At 43.3% G+C, this 20,463-nt stretch overlaps 1 protein-coding gene and 1 long non-coding RNA gene across 3 annotated transcripts; one reads left to right on the forward strand and one right to left on the reverse strand.

Annotated features, from left to right (window-relative positions):
- The first annotated feature begins 1,026 nt into the window (after positions 1-1,026).
- Positions 1,027-20,294, forward strand: rundc3b (RUN domain containing 3b). The gene is made up of 11 exons (XM_085473826.1): positions 1,027-1,275; positions 6,008-6,123; positions 7,908-8,041; positions 8,395-8,480; positions 8,597-8,686; positions 12,819-12,899; positions 14,240-14,414; positions 14,660-14,817; positions 16,233-16,379; positions 18,968-19,089; positions 19,176-20,294. Exons 1-11 carry the CDS (start codon positions 1,181-1,183, stop codon positions 19,319-19,321), a joined length of 1,350 nt encoding a protein of 449 aa, XP_085329952.1. The 5' UTR covers positions 1,027-1,180; the 3' UTR covers positions 19,322-20,294.
- Positions 8,054-16,266, reverse strand: LOC146698618 (uncharacterized). Of its 2 annotated transcripts, XR_014923047.1 has the most exons (5): positions 16,215-16,266; positions 14,225-14,402; positions 8,578-8,703; positions 8,379-8,418; positions 8,054-8,234 (listed from the first exon to the last, which is right to left on the reverse strand). It is a non-coding gene; the product is annotated as an uncharacterized LOC146698618 (long non-coding RNA). The 2 variants fall into 2 exon arrangements; XR_014923046.1 differs by having other exon boundaries at positions 8,054-8,418.
- Positions 20,295-20,463: the final 169 nt, after the last annotated feature.

Below are 20,463 nucleotides of genomic sequence, written 5' to 3' on the forward strand. Positions count from 1 at the left end.
GATGCAAGTGAAAGAGATCATTATAAGAGACAGCAGGAAACATGAACAGAAGCACGTGAGTTTTAAGATGTTAAATATAAAAACACTGTAGTAATACCGTTCAGGATTATGGTATGAAATCCCTGTTACTCACACAAAAGCTCAGTCTATCATCTGGTCGGATGTTACACAGAAACTCATCACACAGAGGTCAGGCGATGGGATTTTGAAAGGAAATCTTTATTATAACAAACAAACAACTCTTTTATTTATGTGCAGCCAGTATGACCAGAGATGAAAAATATTTTTTTTTTATTATTTGGTTATACTTTAGGGTTTATATCTTTTCCACATAATAATTTATAGCTCTGTCTTAATTATAATAACACATTTCCTTTATTATATTTAATAATAAAGGAGGAGTCAGAGCTTCTTGTAATTTTAAGGTGGGCTTGACTAATAGGCTTCCTGAAGTTATTTCAGGGTTTTTCAGCTATTTCCCCCCCCCCCCCCCCCCCCCCACTCTGTCTCGGTCCATCCTTTGTATCTAAACCGAGAAGAAGAAAGAAGAAGAACACATGGAAGCTGACCGTTTTCACTGGATTGGTTTTTGTTTCTTAAAGCACTTCACATTGACCAATGAATAACGCAAGAATTACAAAGACCTGTAACTCAAGGGATGAACCAGTGTTGTGTTTACAGGTAACAGCTTAGAAAATAATCAATTATAAATCGTATCTTTAGGCACTGTTACTAGCAGCCTGTCACAAAAACTCGTTTATTTACATTTCTTTAGTTTAATCCATTAAATTTTTTTTAACGATAACACAGTTTGACTACTATAAAATAGTTTTTTATAGGGTGGCTTGAGATTTTTGCGCAGTACTTAATATAATATAATATAATATAATATAATATAATATAATATAATATAATATAATATAATATAATGTAATATAAATAAGTATAAATAGAGAACTGTGTTAAATATTTGTGATTTTCTAGTCGGTTGCACAAGCTCTTATTTTGAAAGTTCCAACAGGAAGATCCTAGCGTGACTTATCACAGTTTTCGGGCCCCTCCTTCAGTGGAGCATCCTCTGTACCCCTCACAGACAGACGGACGTAGACAGCTGGTCGTTCCCTGGCGCACCGGAGCCGTGGACAGCTCACGGGGACCAGCCACAGACTCAAGCCCGGGGATGGCGTCGCTCGGCGTGGGTCTCCATCCCGTCCGCAAGCGCGTTGCAGGCAGGAGTGCCGTGGTGGAGAGGAAAAACCTGCTGACCGTGTGCAGGTGGGGACTCCTCATGCTCTTCAGTGCTTTAACGACAGGGAGGACGAAACAGAGTCTGCAGCTGAATTCATGACGGCAGATAATTTAATTTCAGAGTCAGGTGCATGCATTTATTAAAGGTTGGCTTTTAAGGTTGCAGGATTACAGCCCTGCTCCATCCTTCAGTTAAACTATGAGCTAATGTGCATACAGAGCTGAGGGGAGGGAAAGTCACTGATTGTCTGCTGGGTGGGTTTAAAACCAGAGATGATCTCAGATCTGAGATGATGATGCACAGTAGGATAATTAAATTTTTCCTCATTCGCCCACCCACCCCAGCTTTACAACCCTTCCTTAAAGATTCATGCCACCACATTTCAGCTCACACCAGTGGAGAGTTAAAGCCAGAAATCTAGAAATACACCCCCCCCCCCCATACATTTTTTTTGACACAAACTTGAGTTTTCTTTGGATTTTTGTTACCCCCTATACACACAAATGAACCTTCCCATATATTTTATTTAGCAGCATTTTCAAAACAGTTAAAACTCCTACACATAAAACCGATTCCCTCAAAACATTTATAAGCAATTAGATGTTGAGGGGGGGGGGATATCGATGCCGAGGTGTGCACACATGTCACCGGTCAGGTTCTCCTCCCGTCTCTTCCAGCTGCAGTGAAAAACACCCTGCTACATGTATTGATTTGTGGTGCTTTTTTGGTTTTGCTGGCAGATCTTAGTTATCGACTGATAGTCCCTGTGGTGTTTTTGAGGCAGAGGGAAGAGAAAATGTGGAGGTGTCTGTATTTTGGCACCAAGGGAGCGTAACGACTCCGAAAACAAACTGATAAAAATGCTATCAGCTCAGCCTTGTTTTGAGAGCTGGCGAACAAATCCAGTTATAAAATGACTAACAGTGTTTTGAAGCTTCAGGAGGCCTTCTGATATTGGTCACTTGAAAGGAAGGTAATTGGACACAGGTGCTCATACTTTCCCAGGTCTTCCTGCCTCCGCAACAGCCTTTATCTCACTGATTGGCACAAAGAGAGAGAAAACAGAGAAATCCTGAACAAAAGATGCCAATAATGGATTAATCGTGGGTTTTTAAGTAGAAACGATACAGGGATTTGGCTTTATAGTGACTGCTGTTTAGCAGAAAATGAGCAATTTGAATGTCAAATTGGGCTTGTTGTTGCTTTTTCCATTTTTCTGACAAAACAATCGAATCATGAAAGGAAGATGGCAGACTAATGAACTGTACTCTTAAAATTATATAGATTTAGATAAATATATCTATATAAACCCTGTAAATGTAGTAATGTAAAAATACCATGCATGTACATATAAATCAGTGAAATCTCTCTGTTTTAGATGCTCTGCTGTCTTCAACATGATAACAAATTACTCAGCAGTCTCTCTTTTTTTTTCTCCCGCTGCAGTAGATGAGTAAACGGTGAGGGTCACAGCAAATAAAGGGAAGTAAACAGAGATCACCGACAGCCTGCTGGCTTCAGTGTTTGCCCTGAGACCGTAAAAGCCAGCTTTATATTTGTTTATGCTGTCACTCGAGTTTTACCTGTCACACTTACCAGTATAGTTAAAACACAGACTCATCGTTGTAAGTACTTACAGCAGAATCCATCCATCCATTTTCTCATGCTTATCCAAGTCAGGGTCATCGGTGGGTTAAGCATATGCCAGTTGTTATAGGGTGAGAGGGGGTCTTCACCCTGGACGGGTTGGCAGTCTGTCGCAGGGCTAACACATAGACACAGATAAACATTCCTACCTCACCATCCCTCCCTGAGTCTGCTTCTGCTGGAGGTTTCTTCCTGTTAAAAGGGAGTTTTTCCTTCCCACTCCTAAAAGGTTGATTCCATTGATCTGGGCGTAGCGTTTTCAGTGGGAGAAACGTTTCGTCACTCATCCAAGAGACTGAAGAACTCTTTCCCCAACCTTATAAACGGGATGGGGAAAGACCATTGATTAATGATCAGTGGTCTTTCAATCAGTGGTTGTTGATCAACGGTCATGACAATTTGCATATTAATGATCAACGAACTGACCTCCCAGCCCATTGTTCCTTTGGTGATGCTGGTTTCAGTCATTGTGCAAATGTCCTGTTTATAAGGTTGGGGAAACCCGCAGTCAGCTGAGACGGAAGAAGTCACTTGGATGAGTGACCAAACGTTTGTCCCACTAAAAAACGCTGCGTCCAGATGAACAGAATCAACCTTTTGGGATTTACTTACCTTGATGATTGAGCATGCATCAAGACTTTCCTTCCCACTGTTGCCAAGTGCTTACTCAAAAGGGGTCATTTGATTGTTGGGGTTACTCTCTATTGTTGGAGCGTCTCCACATTACATTATAAGCACTTTGAGGTGTCTGTTGTTGTGATTTGGTGAAATAAAGTTGAATTGAATGAATCTTTTCTGCATGTCTTTGGACTGGGAGATGAAGCCAGAGAGACGCATTGGGGAGAAAATGCAAACTCCCACCAGTCGGTGGGTTTAAAGTACTAGCACCTCAGAGCAAGAGGGTCCTGCTCTGAGGTGCTAGTACTAATCACTGTGCTGCCAGCTTAAAACAGAAATGGGGGAAAAAATTAAAATGATCCCTGTTCCCAAATGATGTGTGTGGATGCACTGTGGGCTTGCCAGAGACTGTGCATGGTTGATATCTTTATAATTTTTTGCTTTAAACACATGTGCACAGAGTCATCGTAAAAGAGTGGCAAACAAGCAGGTTTGCGTTCTAGGGGCCTGGAAACGCTGTTAAAATGGTGAACAAACAAGATGCCGGTGTTTGCATACTGTTGCATACTGTAGAGAATCAGAATCAGAAAGCTCAGCAAAAAGAGATGAAGCTGTGCTTTCTAAGAAGTCATGTATCTGACCACGCGGTTTCCTGAATGAAGATGAACGCTTGATTTACAGTCATGTGAAATATTAAGTACACCGCTATGAATTAAGAGGGTAAGTAACAGCCAGGTGCTGATAATCAAATTTACTTGATTAGCTGATAATTAGGAAGTGTGAGGATCTCTGTGAAAGCAGATGTTCTGGCAGTTTGCTGGTCTGGAGCAAACTGGAAATGACCCAAGTTCAGATTTCAACGTGACTGAAATGCTGTGGTGGGACCTTAAGAGAGCTGTGCATAAATGAAAACCTCAGTGAAGAAAAGCAACGTAGTAAGGAAGCCTGGGCCAAAAATCTTCTGTGAGACACGGACAACATCATTTCGAAAGTGATTATTAAGTTATTGCTGATAAAAGTTATTGCACAAAGTTAGCGAATCACGGAGTGTACTCAGATGTTCACGTTTAACAGCAGCGATTTGACTCGTCATCAAAGTCAGTCTCATGGCACCAGTTAAAATGTGCACTTTCTGATCATTACAGAAGAAGTGATAATTAATGAGCTGTCACATCATGAGAAACTTTTCTAAGTCACAAAGATTGGCAACAAAATACAGTCGACATGGGTTATTGTTGTGAGTCGCCTAGAAACAAGAGTCTCGCGACTTCATCTAGTTTAGCATCAATACCGTGTGACTGACTTCAGCGACACGTCAGTTAAAGTTTAAACACCTCTGTGTGTGTGTGTGTGTGTGTGTGTGTGTGTGTGTGTGTGTGTGTGTGTGTGTGTGTGTGTGTGTGTGTGTGTGTGTGTGTGTGTGATTTTCTGCTGTTGTCACGCTGACTGGAAGTCTACATTAAACGTTTTTTCAGGTGGCAGTTACACCTGACAGGATAAGCGCTGCACAGAGAGGAAATTGTGTCTGGCCTTTCGTGAGCTGGGCTGTTGATTTATTTTTTTTCCCCCCATGGTGTCTGTATGTATGTGATGTGTGATTAATTTAAGGCTTTTACTGCTGGAAATCCGTCAGTTTTTAACCCGCTTTCACACTTGGTGATCACCCTGCTGCTAAGCAACGGCAGGGAGAAAGAGAGGCAGGGTGCGATATGAAGTTAGATTACACACACACACCGGCCAGTTTCATAAAGCACACACACAGTGACACATCGCGTCTTTCTCTATTAACTTTCCTTCCTGCATAATCAGTTGCAATGAAATTAGGCAGAGTCGGTAGACTGTCATAGTGGGCTGCACATCATGGATGGTTTCATCAGAGGAGATTAATCAAAGGCCTCATCACACGTACTGAGGCCATGTGTTTATTTTCTCTGCCTTGTAATTGTCAAATGTTAAGTGTGGCGGTTAATGTGTGGTGGTTAATTACGATTTGTTTGTTCTCGTGGGCTTTTGAGATACTGTGTTAACAAGTCCCGAGCTCTGGACTAGATCGTTGCAGACGCCTCGTCTGTCGGCATTTATCCTCGTCTTGGAGGGCGTTCGGCTCGCGTCAGATGGCAACAAGAAAAGTGTTTTGCCACTGTGGCTGTTTGGATGTCGGTGTGGAAAAGTGGGAATTCATGTCTCACGTGTAAACCTCAGTGGTAAAAAGCAGAGACTGACACATCCTAACTTTAAGCACTTAGTTGTTTAAGCTTCATAAAACAAGTGAGACATAAAGCAGCTATCGTTCTCCCCCATCTGGTAAGTGAACTTTACCTTCAAAGACTCTTCCTGGACTTTTCAATGCAAGCCTTTCCTCTATATTTACAGTCACGTAGCTCTCCTTCTGGAGCTGAGTCTGTTTATACAGGCAATATTTGTGCAGTGTCCCTTTAAAACACAGACCCAGTGATTGATTTTGATACCCGTGTATCTGCTTTTTATGTTCAGGTTTTCAGTGAAGACTCTGCTGGACCACTCCTGTTTCGAGACCATAGATGACTCATCTCCAGAGTTCGTTAACTTTGTTTCCATCCTGGAGCACATCCTCAGCCATCGACTCAAAGGTAACAGAGCGGCGCAGCTGTAAAAGCCTGCACACATTAGCACAATTAAATGTAATTTTGCCTTTATTTGATGAGCTGATGGGAGAGATATATGATGTGCAGCGGAGGATACCTCAACCTCTTGTGTGCTTCAATCTGCAAATATACATTCAGGTTTGTTTAGATGTGAGCAACTCAGTTTTAATTTACCAGGTGAGTATCAAATATCAACAGTATTTGGGCTGCTTTTTGTTAGTGGTGCCGTCTCCAAGACGTGCATCATATCAGGATGTCACATGAGACCTACTGTGATGCCCTAACAAAAAAGACAGGAGGCCAAGCTGGAGGATTAGAGATGAAGATATCAGAGAGTTCAGGTGGAGAGAGTGAGAGAGGCCAGGCTGAGATGGTTTGGACTCGTGCAGTGGGGGGATAGTGGGTACAAAGTTGAAGATGGAGCTGCCAGGCAGGAGGAAAAGAGGAGAACCTCAGAGAAGATTCATGGATGAGGGTGAGGAAAACGGAAATACGTCACTGGTTTGTAAATAGAAAGAAGAAAAGTGTGTGGCGAGATGCTCCGTAAGTTTGTCTATGAGTGTGCATATTCACTAATATGTGTCCTATATGTCTGTGTGCGCTGTGAGGCTGTTGTGGATGTGCTGCCGTAGAGCGCGCGTGTGTGTGTGTTTTTGCTGTGTGAATGAGTGAAATAGAGTGTTGTTTGTGACTATGCAGGGAAACAGGTGATCGATGCAGTGAAAGAAAGGAGAAGGAAGAACACCAAGGAAAAGGGTGGGTGGGAGGGATGAAAAAGAAAGAAAGAGAAGAAAAAAGAAAACATTTTAATTAACACATTAACGGAGAATTATGGCGTTTTATCTGCTGTGACATCACATTGAATTAGCAAATTGATATTAATAACTGAAACAGATTAGTTATGCAAGAGAGGGAGAAAGGAAAAGAAAATGCAGCAGGCTCTTATCTGGAGTGAAGTTAATACAGCCACAGAGTGGTGCCGGGATCTGTCCGTCCACATGGAGCCGGTCCCTCCGGTCCACCTCGGACTTCAGCATACCAACAAACCTAGGTCGTTTACGCTGAAGTCCTTTCAGCTCCCTGCTGTGACTCTTCACCTGCTCTCTCTGCTTGAAATGGCAGAATTTGGCCACAATAGGGCGTGGTCTCCCGGCCCCGACCTCTTAGCCCTGATATGATGGACACTTTCGAAGGTGATGTTCTTCACAGTGTCCTCCAGCAGATTCAGGTGGGTTTTAATGAAGCTTTTCACCGTTGCTTCCGCGTCCTCTCCAGCAGATTCTGGGATACTAGAAAACACAAGGTTATCTCTCATGCTACGGGCTTGTAGATCAATAAGTCTTTTTTTTTTTTTTTTTTTTTCTATGTTAAGCTGGGCCACATTTTCGGTAAGAGACTTGACCGAGTCCCGTAGCGTGCCGTTTTCAGCAGCGAGCATTTCCACCTGCTGCTGGGTGAACTCAGGGATAATCTCAGGGATTTAAATTCACGGTGTCAAATCTCCACCAGGGACAGCCTCGCATCGAAGCTGGACAACCGCTTATCGATTGACTCCAGCATGTCGGTAAAGTCTTTGCTGGCAGGCGACGTTGTGTCTACTGTGCGACTTCTTTTCGATGATGGGGTCTCATCTTTGGCCGGGGAAGATGCGCTCTGGGCCTTCTTCATTACTATACCCTTTTGACTGTGGTGGTCATTCAGTATGAATGCACATGCATGCTCATACAAATGCTTGTTTCTTTCTTTTTCTTTTCTTTTTTTCCTCTCAGGTCAGATGTCTTGGTTCGGCTACGAGACTCCTCGGAGTTTCTGGGATTACATAAAAGCTGCCTGCAGTAAAGTACCTCATAACTGCATCCGAAGCATTGAGAGCATGGAAAATGTGCGATCATCTAGAGCAAAGGTAATTATAAAACTGACTATTGATCTGATTTGATTATTCTGAAGCTCTATTTTTCAGAAAATGATCATTTTTATTGAACAACATATTTGATTTAGGAAAACTGCAGGATAGAAGGCAAAGTCAAAGTATCCAGACCCTGCAGCACACAGTGCAGAATCAGTGCGTCATCATTTGCTCTGCTTTCCATTGTCCTCTTGGGAAAAGAACAAAGGGCAAACTTGTGATGGAGAGCAAACAGCCGCATGGTTAACGGCCACGTATTTTACAGGCACATTTAGACGTGTAGCTGGTTTTTTAATTCAAATATCAGAAGCTTCCACTAACAGCTGCATGTCACCTGTTTGTCTCTGCAGGGCAGGGCGTGGATCAGAGTCGTCCTGATGGAGAAAAGACTTTCAGAGTACATCACATTTGCACTGCGGGACTTCAGAGCCAGCAGGTCTAAACAAACAGTTATAATTGTGTTAATGAAAGCTATAACCTACGCCCTCAGTCTTTGCTCACTACTCCACGTTCGTGTACACAGTGAGACTTACTGATGTGTGTTGGCCGCAGGAGGTTTTATGAGGACGGAGCGATCATGCTGGGAGAGGAAGCTGGGCTGTTAGCCGACACGCTCATCGGACTCAACACCATCGACTTCAGGTACTCGTCCAGATGTTCTGAAAAAGAAACATGTTGCCAGAAAACTCAAAACTACTAAAATAATCAGCACAGTGGATTTGTTGCAGTTTGACACATATCCTGAAGGGTTTTTATTAGTTTATTTATTTTTGCATTTTGAAAAATAGGATCATCCTAAATTATATCTATAAATGTATGAAACATTTTACCAGTGAGTGTGGGAATGTTAAAGTATTGGAAATGTTGGTGGCCACCTGCAGCTACAGCTGTGGTCAGATCGAAGGCTTCGTGTTTCTGTTTTCAATTAGAAAACACATTTTCATATATTTAACGAGTCATCCGACCAAAGGACCAGTGAAGTTACGCCATGGTCAAGTCTTTGTTGTCCGTCTGTCCACAGTTCACATAAATCGCTATTCCTCCTACGGTATTCGTCTTAATTTAATCAAACTCATACACAGTGATCACCTAAAGAACGGGTCTCAAACTCCAGTCCTCGAGGGCCGATGTCCTGAAACTTTTCCATGTGTCCCTGCTGCAACACACCTGAATAAAATTAGTAGGTCATTAGCAAGACTCTATGGAAGTTCATTTTTCCAAACATTTACCATCCATCCATCCATTTTCATCCGCTTTGTCCGGGGCCGGGTCGCGGGGGCAGCAGCCTAAGCAAAGAGGCCCAGACCTCCCTCTCCCCAGCCACCTCCTCCAGCTTATCCGGGGGAATACCAAGGCGTTCCCAGGCCAGCCGAGAGATATAATCTCTCCAGCGTGTCCTGGGTCTGCCCCGGGGCCTCCTCCCAGTGGGACATGCCTGGAACACCTCACCCAGGAGGCGCCCAGGGGGCATCCATGTCAGATGCCCGAACCACCTCAGCTGGCTCCTTTCGATGTGGAGCAGCAGCTGCTCTACTCTGAGCCCCTCCTGGATGGCCGAACTTCTCACCCTATCTCTAAGGGAGAGGCCAGCCACCCTTCGGAGGAAGCTCATTTCTGCCGCTTGTATCTGCGATCTCGTTCTTTCGGTCACTACCCACAGCTCGTGGCCATAGGTGAGGGTAGGGACGTAGATCGACCGGTAAATTGAGAGCTTCGCTTTTACACTCAGCTCCCTCTTCACCACGACGGACCGGTGCAGCGTCCGCATTACTGCAGCTGCAGCCCCGATCCGTCTGTCGATCTCCGGCTCCCTTCTCCCATCACTCGCGAACAAGACCCCGAGATACTTGAACTCCTCCAGTTGGGGCAGGAACTCATCCCCGACCCGGAGTGGGCACTCCACCCTTTTCCGGCTGAGAACCATGGCCTCAGATTTGGAGGTGCTGATCCTCATTCCCGCTGCTTCACACTCGGCTGCGAACCGCTCCAGTGCGAGCTGGAGGCCCTCACCCGATGAAGCCAACAGAACCACATCATCTGCAAAAATCAGAGATGAGATTCTGAGGCCACCAAAGCGAAAGCCCTCCGCCACTTGGCTGCGCCTAGAAATCCTGTCCATAAAAATTATGAACAGAACCGGAGACAAAGGGCAGCCCTGGCGGAGCCCATCACCCACCGGGAACGAGTCCGACTTATTGCCGGCAATGCGAACCAAGCTCTTGCAACGGTTGTATAGGGATCGAATGGCCCGTAGCAATGGGCCAGACACCCCATATTCCCGCAACACCTCCCACAGGACACCCCGAGGGACACGGTCGAATGCCTTCTCCAAGTCCACAAAACGCATGTAGACTGGTTTGGCAAACTCCCATGCACCCTCAAGTATCCTGGAGAGGATAAAGAGCTGGTCCAGTGTTCCGCGACCAGGACGAAAACCGCATTGTTCCTCCTGTATCCGAGGTTCGACTAACGGACGAACTCTCCTTTCCAGCACCCTGGCATAGACTTTCCCAGGGAGGCTGAGGAGTGTGATCCCCCTGTAGTTGGAACACACCCTCCGGTCCCCTTTCTTGAAGATGGGGACCACCACCCCGGTCTGCCAGTCCACAGGTACTGCCCCTGATCTCCACGCAACATTGCAGAGGCGTGTCAACCAGGACAGCCCTACAACGTCCAGAGCCTTCAGGAACTCGGGGCGGACCTCATCAACACCAGGGGCTCTGCCACCAAGGAGTTGTTTAACTGCCTCAGTGACCTCGCCCCCGGAAATTGGCGGGTCATTCCCCTCATCCCCAGACTCTGCTTCCTCCTCGGAAGACGTGTCAGTGGGATTAAGGAGGTCCTCGAAGTATTCCTTCCACCGCCTGACAATTTTCTCAGTCGACATCAGCAGCGCTCCGCCAGCACTATACACAGTGCAGGTAGAGCACCGCTTTCCCCTCCTGAGACGTCTGACGGTTTGCCAGAATCTCTTCGAGGCAGCCCGAAAGTCTTTTTCCATGGCCTCTCCGAACTCCTCCCACACCCGAGTTTTTGCTTCAGCCACTGCCCGAGCCGCATTCCGCTTGGCCTGTCGATACCTGTCGGCTGCCTCCGGAGTCCCACAGGCTAACCAAGCCCGATAGGACTCCTTCTTCAGCCTGGTGGCTCCCTTCACCTCTGGTGTCCACCATTTGGTTCGGGGATTACCACCACGGCAGGCACCAACCACCTTGCGGCCGCAGCTCAATGCAGCAGCTTCGGCAATGGAGACGCTGAACATGGTCCATTCGGACTCAATGTCCCCAGTCTCCCTCGGAATGCTGTTGAAGCTCTAACCCCTGCCGGAGGTGTGCGTTGAAGATCTCGCGGACTGGGGCCTCTGCTAGACGTTCCCAGCACACCCTCACTACGCGTTTAGGTGCACCAGGTCTGTCCAGCGTCTTCCCCCGCCACCTGATCCAACTCACCACCAGGTGGTGATCAGTTGACAGCTCAGCCCCTCTCTTTACCCGAGTGTCCAGAACATATGGTCGCAGGTCTGCTGATACGATTACAAAATCGATCATCGACCTACGGCCTAGAGCATCCTGGTGCCACGTGCACTTATGGACACTCTTATGTTCAAACATTTACATTTACTTAAATTTGCTTGAGTATGGTTGGGGGTTGCTACCTCAGCATGCGGTCAAGTTCTATTGAATGGGGACACATTTAAAAGTTTCAGGACACCGGCCCTCGAGGACTGGAGTTTGACACCCCTGACCTAAAGGGTCTTCAGCCAGACTGTGCTCGAGGGCTAGTTGGATTTGCCACGCATGTTGCGTACCACTTGCATCCTGTTAGGTGGTAAAGATCATCATCTTATTGGTCACTTTCATGGATGAGTGGCCCTGTTATGTTAAGATCAGTAACCTGGTTAATGCTGTATACATATACATATTTTCCTGCTTTTTGTGGCCATTGTTACTGCTGACCATGTAGTCATAATATTTCCGAGCAGTTTCATTTGGTTCTGAACTAGATTCATTTGTCCTGTATATGAGTGTTTGCTGACCTGCCATTTGTGATGGAGTATAAGACAACAGACCAACAACATCACTGGCGTTCTGAGCTACTGTCCTACATACGCCAAGAGGGATCAAGCAGAAGTACAGTTCTGTGCAAAAGTTTTGAGCCACCACTCATGAATAGACCTTCTGAAAGCCTGAAAAACTACTGCTCAAGACGACTTTAAAAATAACAAGAAAGTCTGTTTTGTTTTGAAGCAAAAAATATAAAGAAATAAGGGTGGCTCAAGAGTTTTGCACAGTACCGTAACTGAAAGAGTTTCATTATTTACTCTCAAAACTTTAGAGTAAATAATACTGCGGTGACATGATACCGCATGCTGTGAATGTTTTTGTGTTTGCAGTGCTTCTTCTGAAAAATTATTTATGTTTTTCTTTTAAAATTATAACAAAATTAAACCATTATATGGAAAATTAGTTACATAAGCCAAACGTTTTAAATTCGGCTTCATTATTTCTGATAAAATTAGAGCTGCTTTGGAGAATAAACTGTTATCTGCTCCTGATGAAGGGCCTGCTGATTGAAGAGTGCAGTTCAGGTGACAGATGCAAAGAAGTTGAGCTGTGAAACACTTCATCCTCAGGAAGCTGAGAGACGTCAGAAGAAGGAGAGGATGAGGGTGGACACTGAAGCTCTGACTAACATGCCATCTAAATGAATGTGCTGCATTTCAAACGGTCACAGACAGACCCAGCTTTAATGTTTCATCTTGTTCTGTCTCAAGCTTCTGTCTGAAAGGTGAGGGTCTGGATGGCAGCTGCCCTGCTGTGATTGACTACACGCCTTACTTGAAGTTCACTCAGAGGTATGAGATCAAATAATTCACATCACACGGTCTGTCTCTGGTGTAGTGTGTATTTTATTAGTGTCTGAGCACTGATGGTGTTGAGCTCAAAAGGCTCGAAACTTCGTGAAACGTGGCACGTGTATCCTTTGTGGTAAAAAAAGATATTTGTTGAAAGTGTTTAAGTGGCGCTTCACCTCCCCATGCAAAGTAGCCCCGGTGCTGCATTTCACCTGTATTTATGAAACTTTGTATCCTGTATTGTCCTAAGATGTACAAACATTTTTACCATAAGCAGACAGGAAGTTGTGATTTATGCACAATTCTTGCAGTTTCTTAGTGTCACACTTGAATAAACCCTTCCTAGAGATTGAATTAGATCAGTGGTGTTGAACATAAGGCCCAAGAGTCTTTGTCTAGTGGCTTTACCTTTGGATGTATAGCTCCAAAAAGCTTCTGCTGCCTTGAAGTCATGCCATTGTCAATCATTTTAGTTTCAAGATTCAGTTTTGGTGCCTTTTTTGCCAGTTATACTTTAACAACTGTCAGAGATTTAATCTGATCAACTGGTCAATTTAATCTAATGATCTTGAGTTGTGCTGAAATGTGAAGGTTTTTAGTTTAGATTGAAGTCATGCTTGCTGAGAGTTTAGGCCTGGAGACATCTGTGTGCTAGTACAGAGTCACCCTCACCGCTCCACCGAGTGGTAACAGCATCGTGTAAAAAAACCTCTGGTATACATGATATTTTCATTGTGGATTCAACACAGTATACAGCAGTGTTCTCATAATTAGTGTTTTCCAACACCCTCTAGTGGGCACAGGAAGTGATGGATTCGTGCTCCTGGGAATATCACAGCCATAGCACGTCTCAACAAGCAGGAGGTGTGAAGGCTTGAAGCTTTTTAGTGGAGAAACCCTAAACAGTGCAGCGGCAGTAATGTACCACATTTTCCTGTATTGTATCATGAAGTCCTGAACAGTTTAAATGCACAGACGGTTTGTGTGCAGGGTGAATAATGAGGGAAGTGGTCTTACCACAATTTACTCACCAGTATCGACAAATCTTGCTAAACTCACTTGTCATTAGGCTTTAGATTGTATTGCTTTTGCAGGAATTTATAACATATTACATTCTTGACAGTGACGTGACCTGTTACTACCTGAAAATAAAGGTTAGTGTGAATATGACAGTAAATGATGAAATTATGCAAAGCAGGTGTGGTACATTTCAATAAATTGCAGCATGCATTTCCCATTTTTATAACAAAATCTGAAGAAATGAGAGGTGTCTCAAGACTTTTGCACGGTACTGTATGCGAGCTGTGTACTAATCGGGTACGCACTTTTGTCCTGTGCAGCGCAGACAGCATCAGCAGTGATGAGGAGGAGATGAGGACTCTGGGGAGCAGCGGCAGTGAGAGCAGCACACCTGACAAAACAGCCACGGCTGCCTCCATCTTTACTGAGCAGAGCAACCTGGTCAGCAAGTGCAAACGCTTCGAGCAGAAGTATCGCATGGCACTGGAACAAAAGGTAGCATCAGTGGGAGTTTCATATTAGTGTTAATTTACGATGACGGGGCAGGAAGGCAGTAAATGCCAGTGTGACATTTGTTTTTGTTTTCTCACACAAACAAATATTCAGCTTTATGTTATATCTTCATTGTGGCTCCTTGCTGTGGTTGTTCCTGATTCAGGGTTCTTGTTTGTAGTGAAAAGCAGGCCATTCAGATGCATGTGCTGAAGTTAATAAACCAGATGTGTATTTGTTTGCCTCAGGGCTACCTGGAAGAACTTGTCCGTCTACGAGAAGCCCAGCTGTCGGAGGCTGTGTCCCAAAGCAAAGCCCTTCAGCAGAGCCTGGCAGACACACACCTCTCCCACACACTGGAGAAAGAACAGCTTGAGTATATCATATTGGAACTACAGGACCAATTGTGAGTCCATTCTGGTGTGTGTTTTTTGTTGGTGTTGGGTGGAAAGGTTTACAGTTGCTCCAACTGTGAGTTTGACATTCAAGACACAGCAAGTAGCCTGAAGGTTGCAGGTGGTTTGTTTGTTGCTGAATCTATTGCAGTCAGCGCTGCTTCAGTCAAACGGCATCAGCTTTCCATTAATATTCTGAGACAGTGATTCCCAACCGAGTGCCATGTGGGGGCACTCTGGCAGTAGCCTGTCGGTATGTGGAAAGATTAGCTGAACTAATGAGAAAAAACAGAAATGACAGTTTAATTACAAAATTGCGTGGAGCTCAATAGGCGTGAGCAGAGAAGCGTCATGGTCTTTGGGTCTTTCACTCCAGCCTACATTCTCTCACCACATGATGCCGGGAAATGTCATGCACCAGGAGGAACCCAAGACCCCCTGCATCAGCGAAGGGTCTGAAAATGGGTTCAAGGATTTCCTCAAGATACCTTATGGTATTTAGGGTGTTGTTGCCTAGCCTGTAGAGGTCTGTTCATCCACCCATGGATATGTCTCTCCACACCATAACTGACCCACCACCAAACTGGTCAATGCTGAAATATGTTACAGGCACCATAATGTTCTCCACGGCTTCTCCAGAACCTTTCATGTCTGTCACTGGTGCTCAGGGGCAACCTGCTCTTATCTGTGACAGCAAATTGGGCTCTAAATGCTGGGCAGTGAACATGGGGCCTTCTAGAGGACATTGTGGGCCCCTAGTGGACACCCATGAAGTCTGTTTCTGTTTGTTTGGTCAGAGACATTCACATCAGTGTCCTGCTGGAAGCTATTGTGTAGCTGTTCCCAGTGCTCCTTCTCTAGTTTAAAAAAATCCTGATTCTTCTTCTGTTGTCCTCCATTTGTCTATTTTCATGTAATTTTTTAAGGACGCACTACACAGTACTGTATCTGGAAGAAAAAACACCCATAAAGATTAGTCTCTAACATTCTTCTTTCATTGTCAAAGAAACTGGTTTTAGTAGAGACAGTGTGCCGGTACTGTGGCCCAGGCCTGAATATGTCAAAACGTTTCCTGTGGGATTGCAGATGCCCCCAGAAAATGACTTTTCCACTCGCACCACATCCTGGCAACTGATTGATGAGCTTAATTTCCTTTACTATTGTTTGTTTATGTTCCTCTTGAAATGAAAGGATAGCAGCACCGTATTATTACATATAAGCAGGCTGACATGTTAGGCTGATGTGGTGAAGATTGTAAATTGTACAGTTTCCTGCAAGATTAATTTACAGTTCTTTTTAGTGTTGGTGTTAAAGGTATCACAAGATTGATTTAAAAAGTATTTCAATTATTTAGACATTAATTTTTTTTTAAAAAGATGATTGTGACATTAGAATAAATATTACTTACTTTGTCTCGTGTTTTCAGGACAGTGCTTAAAAACAACGACTTGCGATCTAGACAAGAGTTAACAGCTCATCTGACCAATCAGTGGCCATCTCCCGATGCCATGGATGCCAATGCTGTTGCCTTGGATACACTGCTGTACAGGAAGACTACAGGACAGTGGGAGGAGTATGTACAAAGTCCTTGTAAAAGAAAATCTTCAGCCTACAAGCATTTATTTGGACGGTTATTTTGAAGTGTTTTCTACATTTGCTTTTATTTTCATGGTCAAACATAAGGCCCAGGGGCCAGAATTTGCCCGGCAAAGGCTCCTCCAAGGCTCACTGGATGGCTTTGGAAAACGTGAAGGACGACATATATTTTTTAGTTTTCTTACAGCTTTTACCTACAAGAAAAACCTCCCCTATTGCCATTCATACATAAACAAAGTAATTAAGTAAAAGAAAAATAACTAAATGACAGAAAAGGTCCTCTTCTTGTACTATCAATTATAAAAAATTCAGCTTTTTTTAATTTAATTTTTACAATGGGTCCACTTTAAAAAAAAAAAAGCTACTAGAAACTTTTCTGTAACTTAACTTAAATGTTTATCTATTAATATTGACAGATTTCTTTCATTTACTACAGCAGAATTTCTTTATCATGTAGAAAACAGAAAAAGAAGTTAAAATTGCACTTTTTTTTATATTCATTTGGATTACATGTATATTTCATAGTGCTGTCAGCACGCTAAACGCGTTAATGTAGTCATCATGATTAACGCGATTAAAACTTTTAACTCTGTCAACCCGTCTGGAGTGCAGAATGGACAAACTTCGGACAAACTGCCCGAAATGCGTTGACAGCGACATTCCAGGGATTTTGAGACAGTCTGCGCTCCAGGTGAGTTAATTGTTAATCGTGTTAGTCATGATGCCTGCGTTTAGCTGCATTAACGCATTAATGCCAAGTCAACCCCACACGGACTAATCTACGTTAACTCGTTAATGGGGATTTGCCAATTTTGCGCTGACAGCTGTAATATTTAAACATCTTTACAGATATTCAAGTTTTGCTGGTTTCGTCAACTTAAGATCAAAGTGGGATATATATGGCCCACAATCTCTGCAAGGCCAATAGTACAATACCCTGTGATATGCAAACCAAAACAGTAAATATTTATTATTCAAACTTTTGGGTTCAGATGAAAAAAAAGTTTGAACAGCCAGCAGGTGGAGCCTCTGTCCTCACGAAGGAACAAGTTAATTATATCTGCTCTCATTTACATCATTCGTGTCGAGGAACTTTAAAAATAAGCAAGAAGGCAAGGCAAGTTTATTTATATAGCACAATTCAACAACAAGGTGATTCAAAGCGCTTTACAGAGACATTAAAGAACAAAAACAAATAAAAAGCATGATTTAAAATTGATTAAAAAACAAACAAACAAACAAAACACAAAAAAACAAAACAAAAAACAGTAGGTAAAATCAGAACAGTAGATAAAATCAGTAGTTAAAATGTAAGTTTTGAAATTTAAGCTTAAAAGTGTGGATTTGGTGTTTTTTTTTTTTTTTTTTTTTTTTTTTTCAAAAGCAGCTGAGAACAGGTGAGTCTTCAACCTGGATTTAAATAAACTGAGTGTTTCAGCTGATCTGAGGCTTTCTGGGACTTTGTTCCAGATATATGGAGCATAAAAGCTGAATGCAGCTTCTCTGAGTCTGGTTCTGACTCTGGGAACTGATAAAAAACCGGATCCAGATGACCTGAGGGATCTGGAAGGTTCATACTGGGCCAGGAGGTCACTGATGTATTTTGGTCCTAAACCATTCAGAGCTTTATGGACCAGCATCAGAACTTTAAAGTCTATCCTCTGACGGACAGGCAGCCAGTGTAAAGACCTCAGAGCTGGACTGATGTGGTCCACTTTTTTGGTCTTAGTGAGGACTCGAGCAGCAGAGTTCTGAATGAGCTGTAGTTGTCTGACTGATTTTTTAGGTAGACCTGTAAAGATGCTGTTACAGTAATCAAGCCTAATAAAGATGAATGCATGGACTAGTTTTCCCAGGTCCTGTTGAGACATCAGATCTTTTATCCTTGATATATTCTTGAGGTGATAGTAAGCTGACTTTGTTATTGTCTTAATGTGTTTTTCTAAGTTTAGGTCTGCATCCATCACTACACCCAAATTTCTTGCCTGGTTTGTGGTTTTTAGGTGTATAGATTGAAGTTCTCTGAAGTGAAGTGAAACAGAAACAAAGTGTTTCAAGGCTTGATGTGCTGAGTGTTCATGGATGCTCTTCTGCATACCTTGATTCTAACAAGTGGTTATTTGAGCTACGGTTGCCTTCCTATCAGCTTCAAGGAGTCTGGCCGTTCTCCTCTTTCAACAGGTCATCTTGACCATGGGTAAATTTGCTGAGATGCTTACTTGTGATTGGCTACTTGGGTATTTGTATCAGAATACTTTCCCTAGGGGAAATTATTATTATTGTTATTATTATTAATGAACAGGGGAACAGCTGTTCCTAATAAAGTGTCAGTGACTGTATATAGAACATTGTCTTTACACAATTTGAGTCCGTTGTTACGTTTTAAGTTTGTACACAAACTTTTGTCTTGCCCTAAATTACCAACACAGTGTATTTAAATGGCTTTTGTCTCATGAAGTACTCGAAGTACTGCCATCAAAAACTCATTCAACTGATGAATTTTTTGGTCCTATCAGCACCAATTATACTGTGTGGCCTTTATTGATCTTTGTCCATTCATTGCAGGAAGAGTTTCCAGAGTCTGGAGCAGCTCTCTGCAGACATGAGCATTTCCCAGAATTCTCTCGAACCGTCCAACATGCTGAGTCTGGAGGCCAGGTCAGCCAGCTCAAAGTGGACTCACCAAGGTACGTCTGCACCTGGTAGCAAGCACTGCTGTCTGCGAAGCTTTCCATCGCTGGTGTGAACATTTACTGTACGTCTTGTCATCCAGGCAAAGAAGAAACTCCTTCTCTAAGAGGTCTGTGTGGCTCCCTGACCTCAGTCACCAGCTACAAGTCTCTGGCCAGCCTGAGGTCGAATGAATGTTTGGCCAGTCCTACAACAGAGGTCAGCAGCCCAAGTTTCACTCCTTCATAGGGAATGAAGAGTTAAAAACGCCTTTTGGCCAGGGCCAGATAATCCAGGAACCTTCTCCGTTTTGGAAATTGTTTGTAGAGGTTTATGTTATGTATGTGGAACTTGAGGATCTGGTGTAGCATGATCCAGCTCCATCAGTCTGAATGACGTCTTAATAATGTTCCACACCAATGAAATGACAGAGGATCTTCAAATGGAACTTCATCAGTATATGTTCAGTGTTTAGTTTTGTTTGTTTTTATCTGTGGAGCATTGTTGATTTCTATTTTAGGAAGTATTAGTCTGAATTATGTCACTTTACAGCCCAGAGGGGGCAGTGAAAAGGCTGCGCCTCTCTTAGGCTCTAGAGATTATACCATACTGAAAATACTGACTGTAGGTCAGAGGTCTGAGAGGGAAAAATGAAAGACTACAAACCAGAGTGTCACTGAATTATTTTCTGTTGATAATGGGATGTATTCATATTTTTGGTTCTGTTGGTGGTGCCATAAATCACCCTTTTCTTCTATTTGTGATGGTTAATGTGCCTGTTTTGTCTCAGTACGTCATCAGTGTTTGGGATGAGGCAGTCTTTGTTGTTTGGTGTTTTTCTTCAGTTTTTCATCAGCCTTATGTTGCCACTGTTGTGTATCACGTGGTTTTGTTCTCAGGTAAGGATCACTATGAGTAATAACCACCCCAAATTTCTGGGTTTTATTTTAAAGTTGAGCTTTATTCCCTTTAATTATTAAAATGCAGTATTTCACTGTAATGGCTGGTTACCGTGGATAGATCATTGTTTAAAGTCTGTGTTGCGATTCAGTATGAATACAATTTGTATTGTTGGTAACTAAGCCGTGTACCTCAACACTAAACTCATTACTTTTTGCCTTCACCTCGTTCCAGCGGTCGTTTGCACAGACATACAGCAGATGTTTTACTGGATTTACCTTGTTATTCTTTATTTGAATAAACTACACTGAAACACTGACAACTTGATGGTGACATTTGAGTTTCTTGTCAACAGCAACAGGTGTGAGGAAAAGGTAATCGGGTATAGAAAATGACACATTTTCATATAGTACAATCTGAATAATGCTATTTTATTTACACTCACGCTGTAGTGGCACTCTACTGTGCAAAAGCAAGGAGACGTTTTAGGG

This window comes from Copadichromis virginalis, linkage group LG11, assembly GCF_057382275.1.
Source record: "Copadichromis virginalis isolate Kocher_CV1m ecotype Utaka linkage group LG11, C_Virginalis_male_GT1.1, whole genome shotgun sequence".
NCBI classification, from domain to species: Eukaryota; Metazoa; Chordata; class Actinopteri; order Cichliformes; family Cichlidae; genus Copadichromis; species Copadichromis virginalis.

Excerpts from the sequence above, each read along its gene's own strand:
- rundc3b (XM_085473826.1), top strand. The coding sequence starts at position 1,181 with ATGGCGTCGCTCGGCGTGGGTCTCCATCCCGTCCGCAAGCGCGTTGCA. Across the intron at positions 8,687-12,818 it reads CTCAACACCATCGACTTCAG|CTTCTGTCTGAAAGGTGAGG; the intron begins GTACTCGTCCAG and ends TTCTGTCTCAAG. Across the intron at positions 12,900-14,239 it reads TACTTGAAGTTCACTCAGAG|CGCAGACAGCATCAGCAGTG; the intron begins GTATGAGATCAA and ends TGTCCTGTGCAG.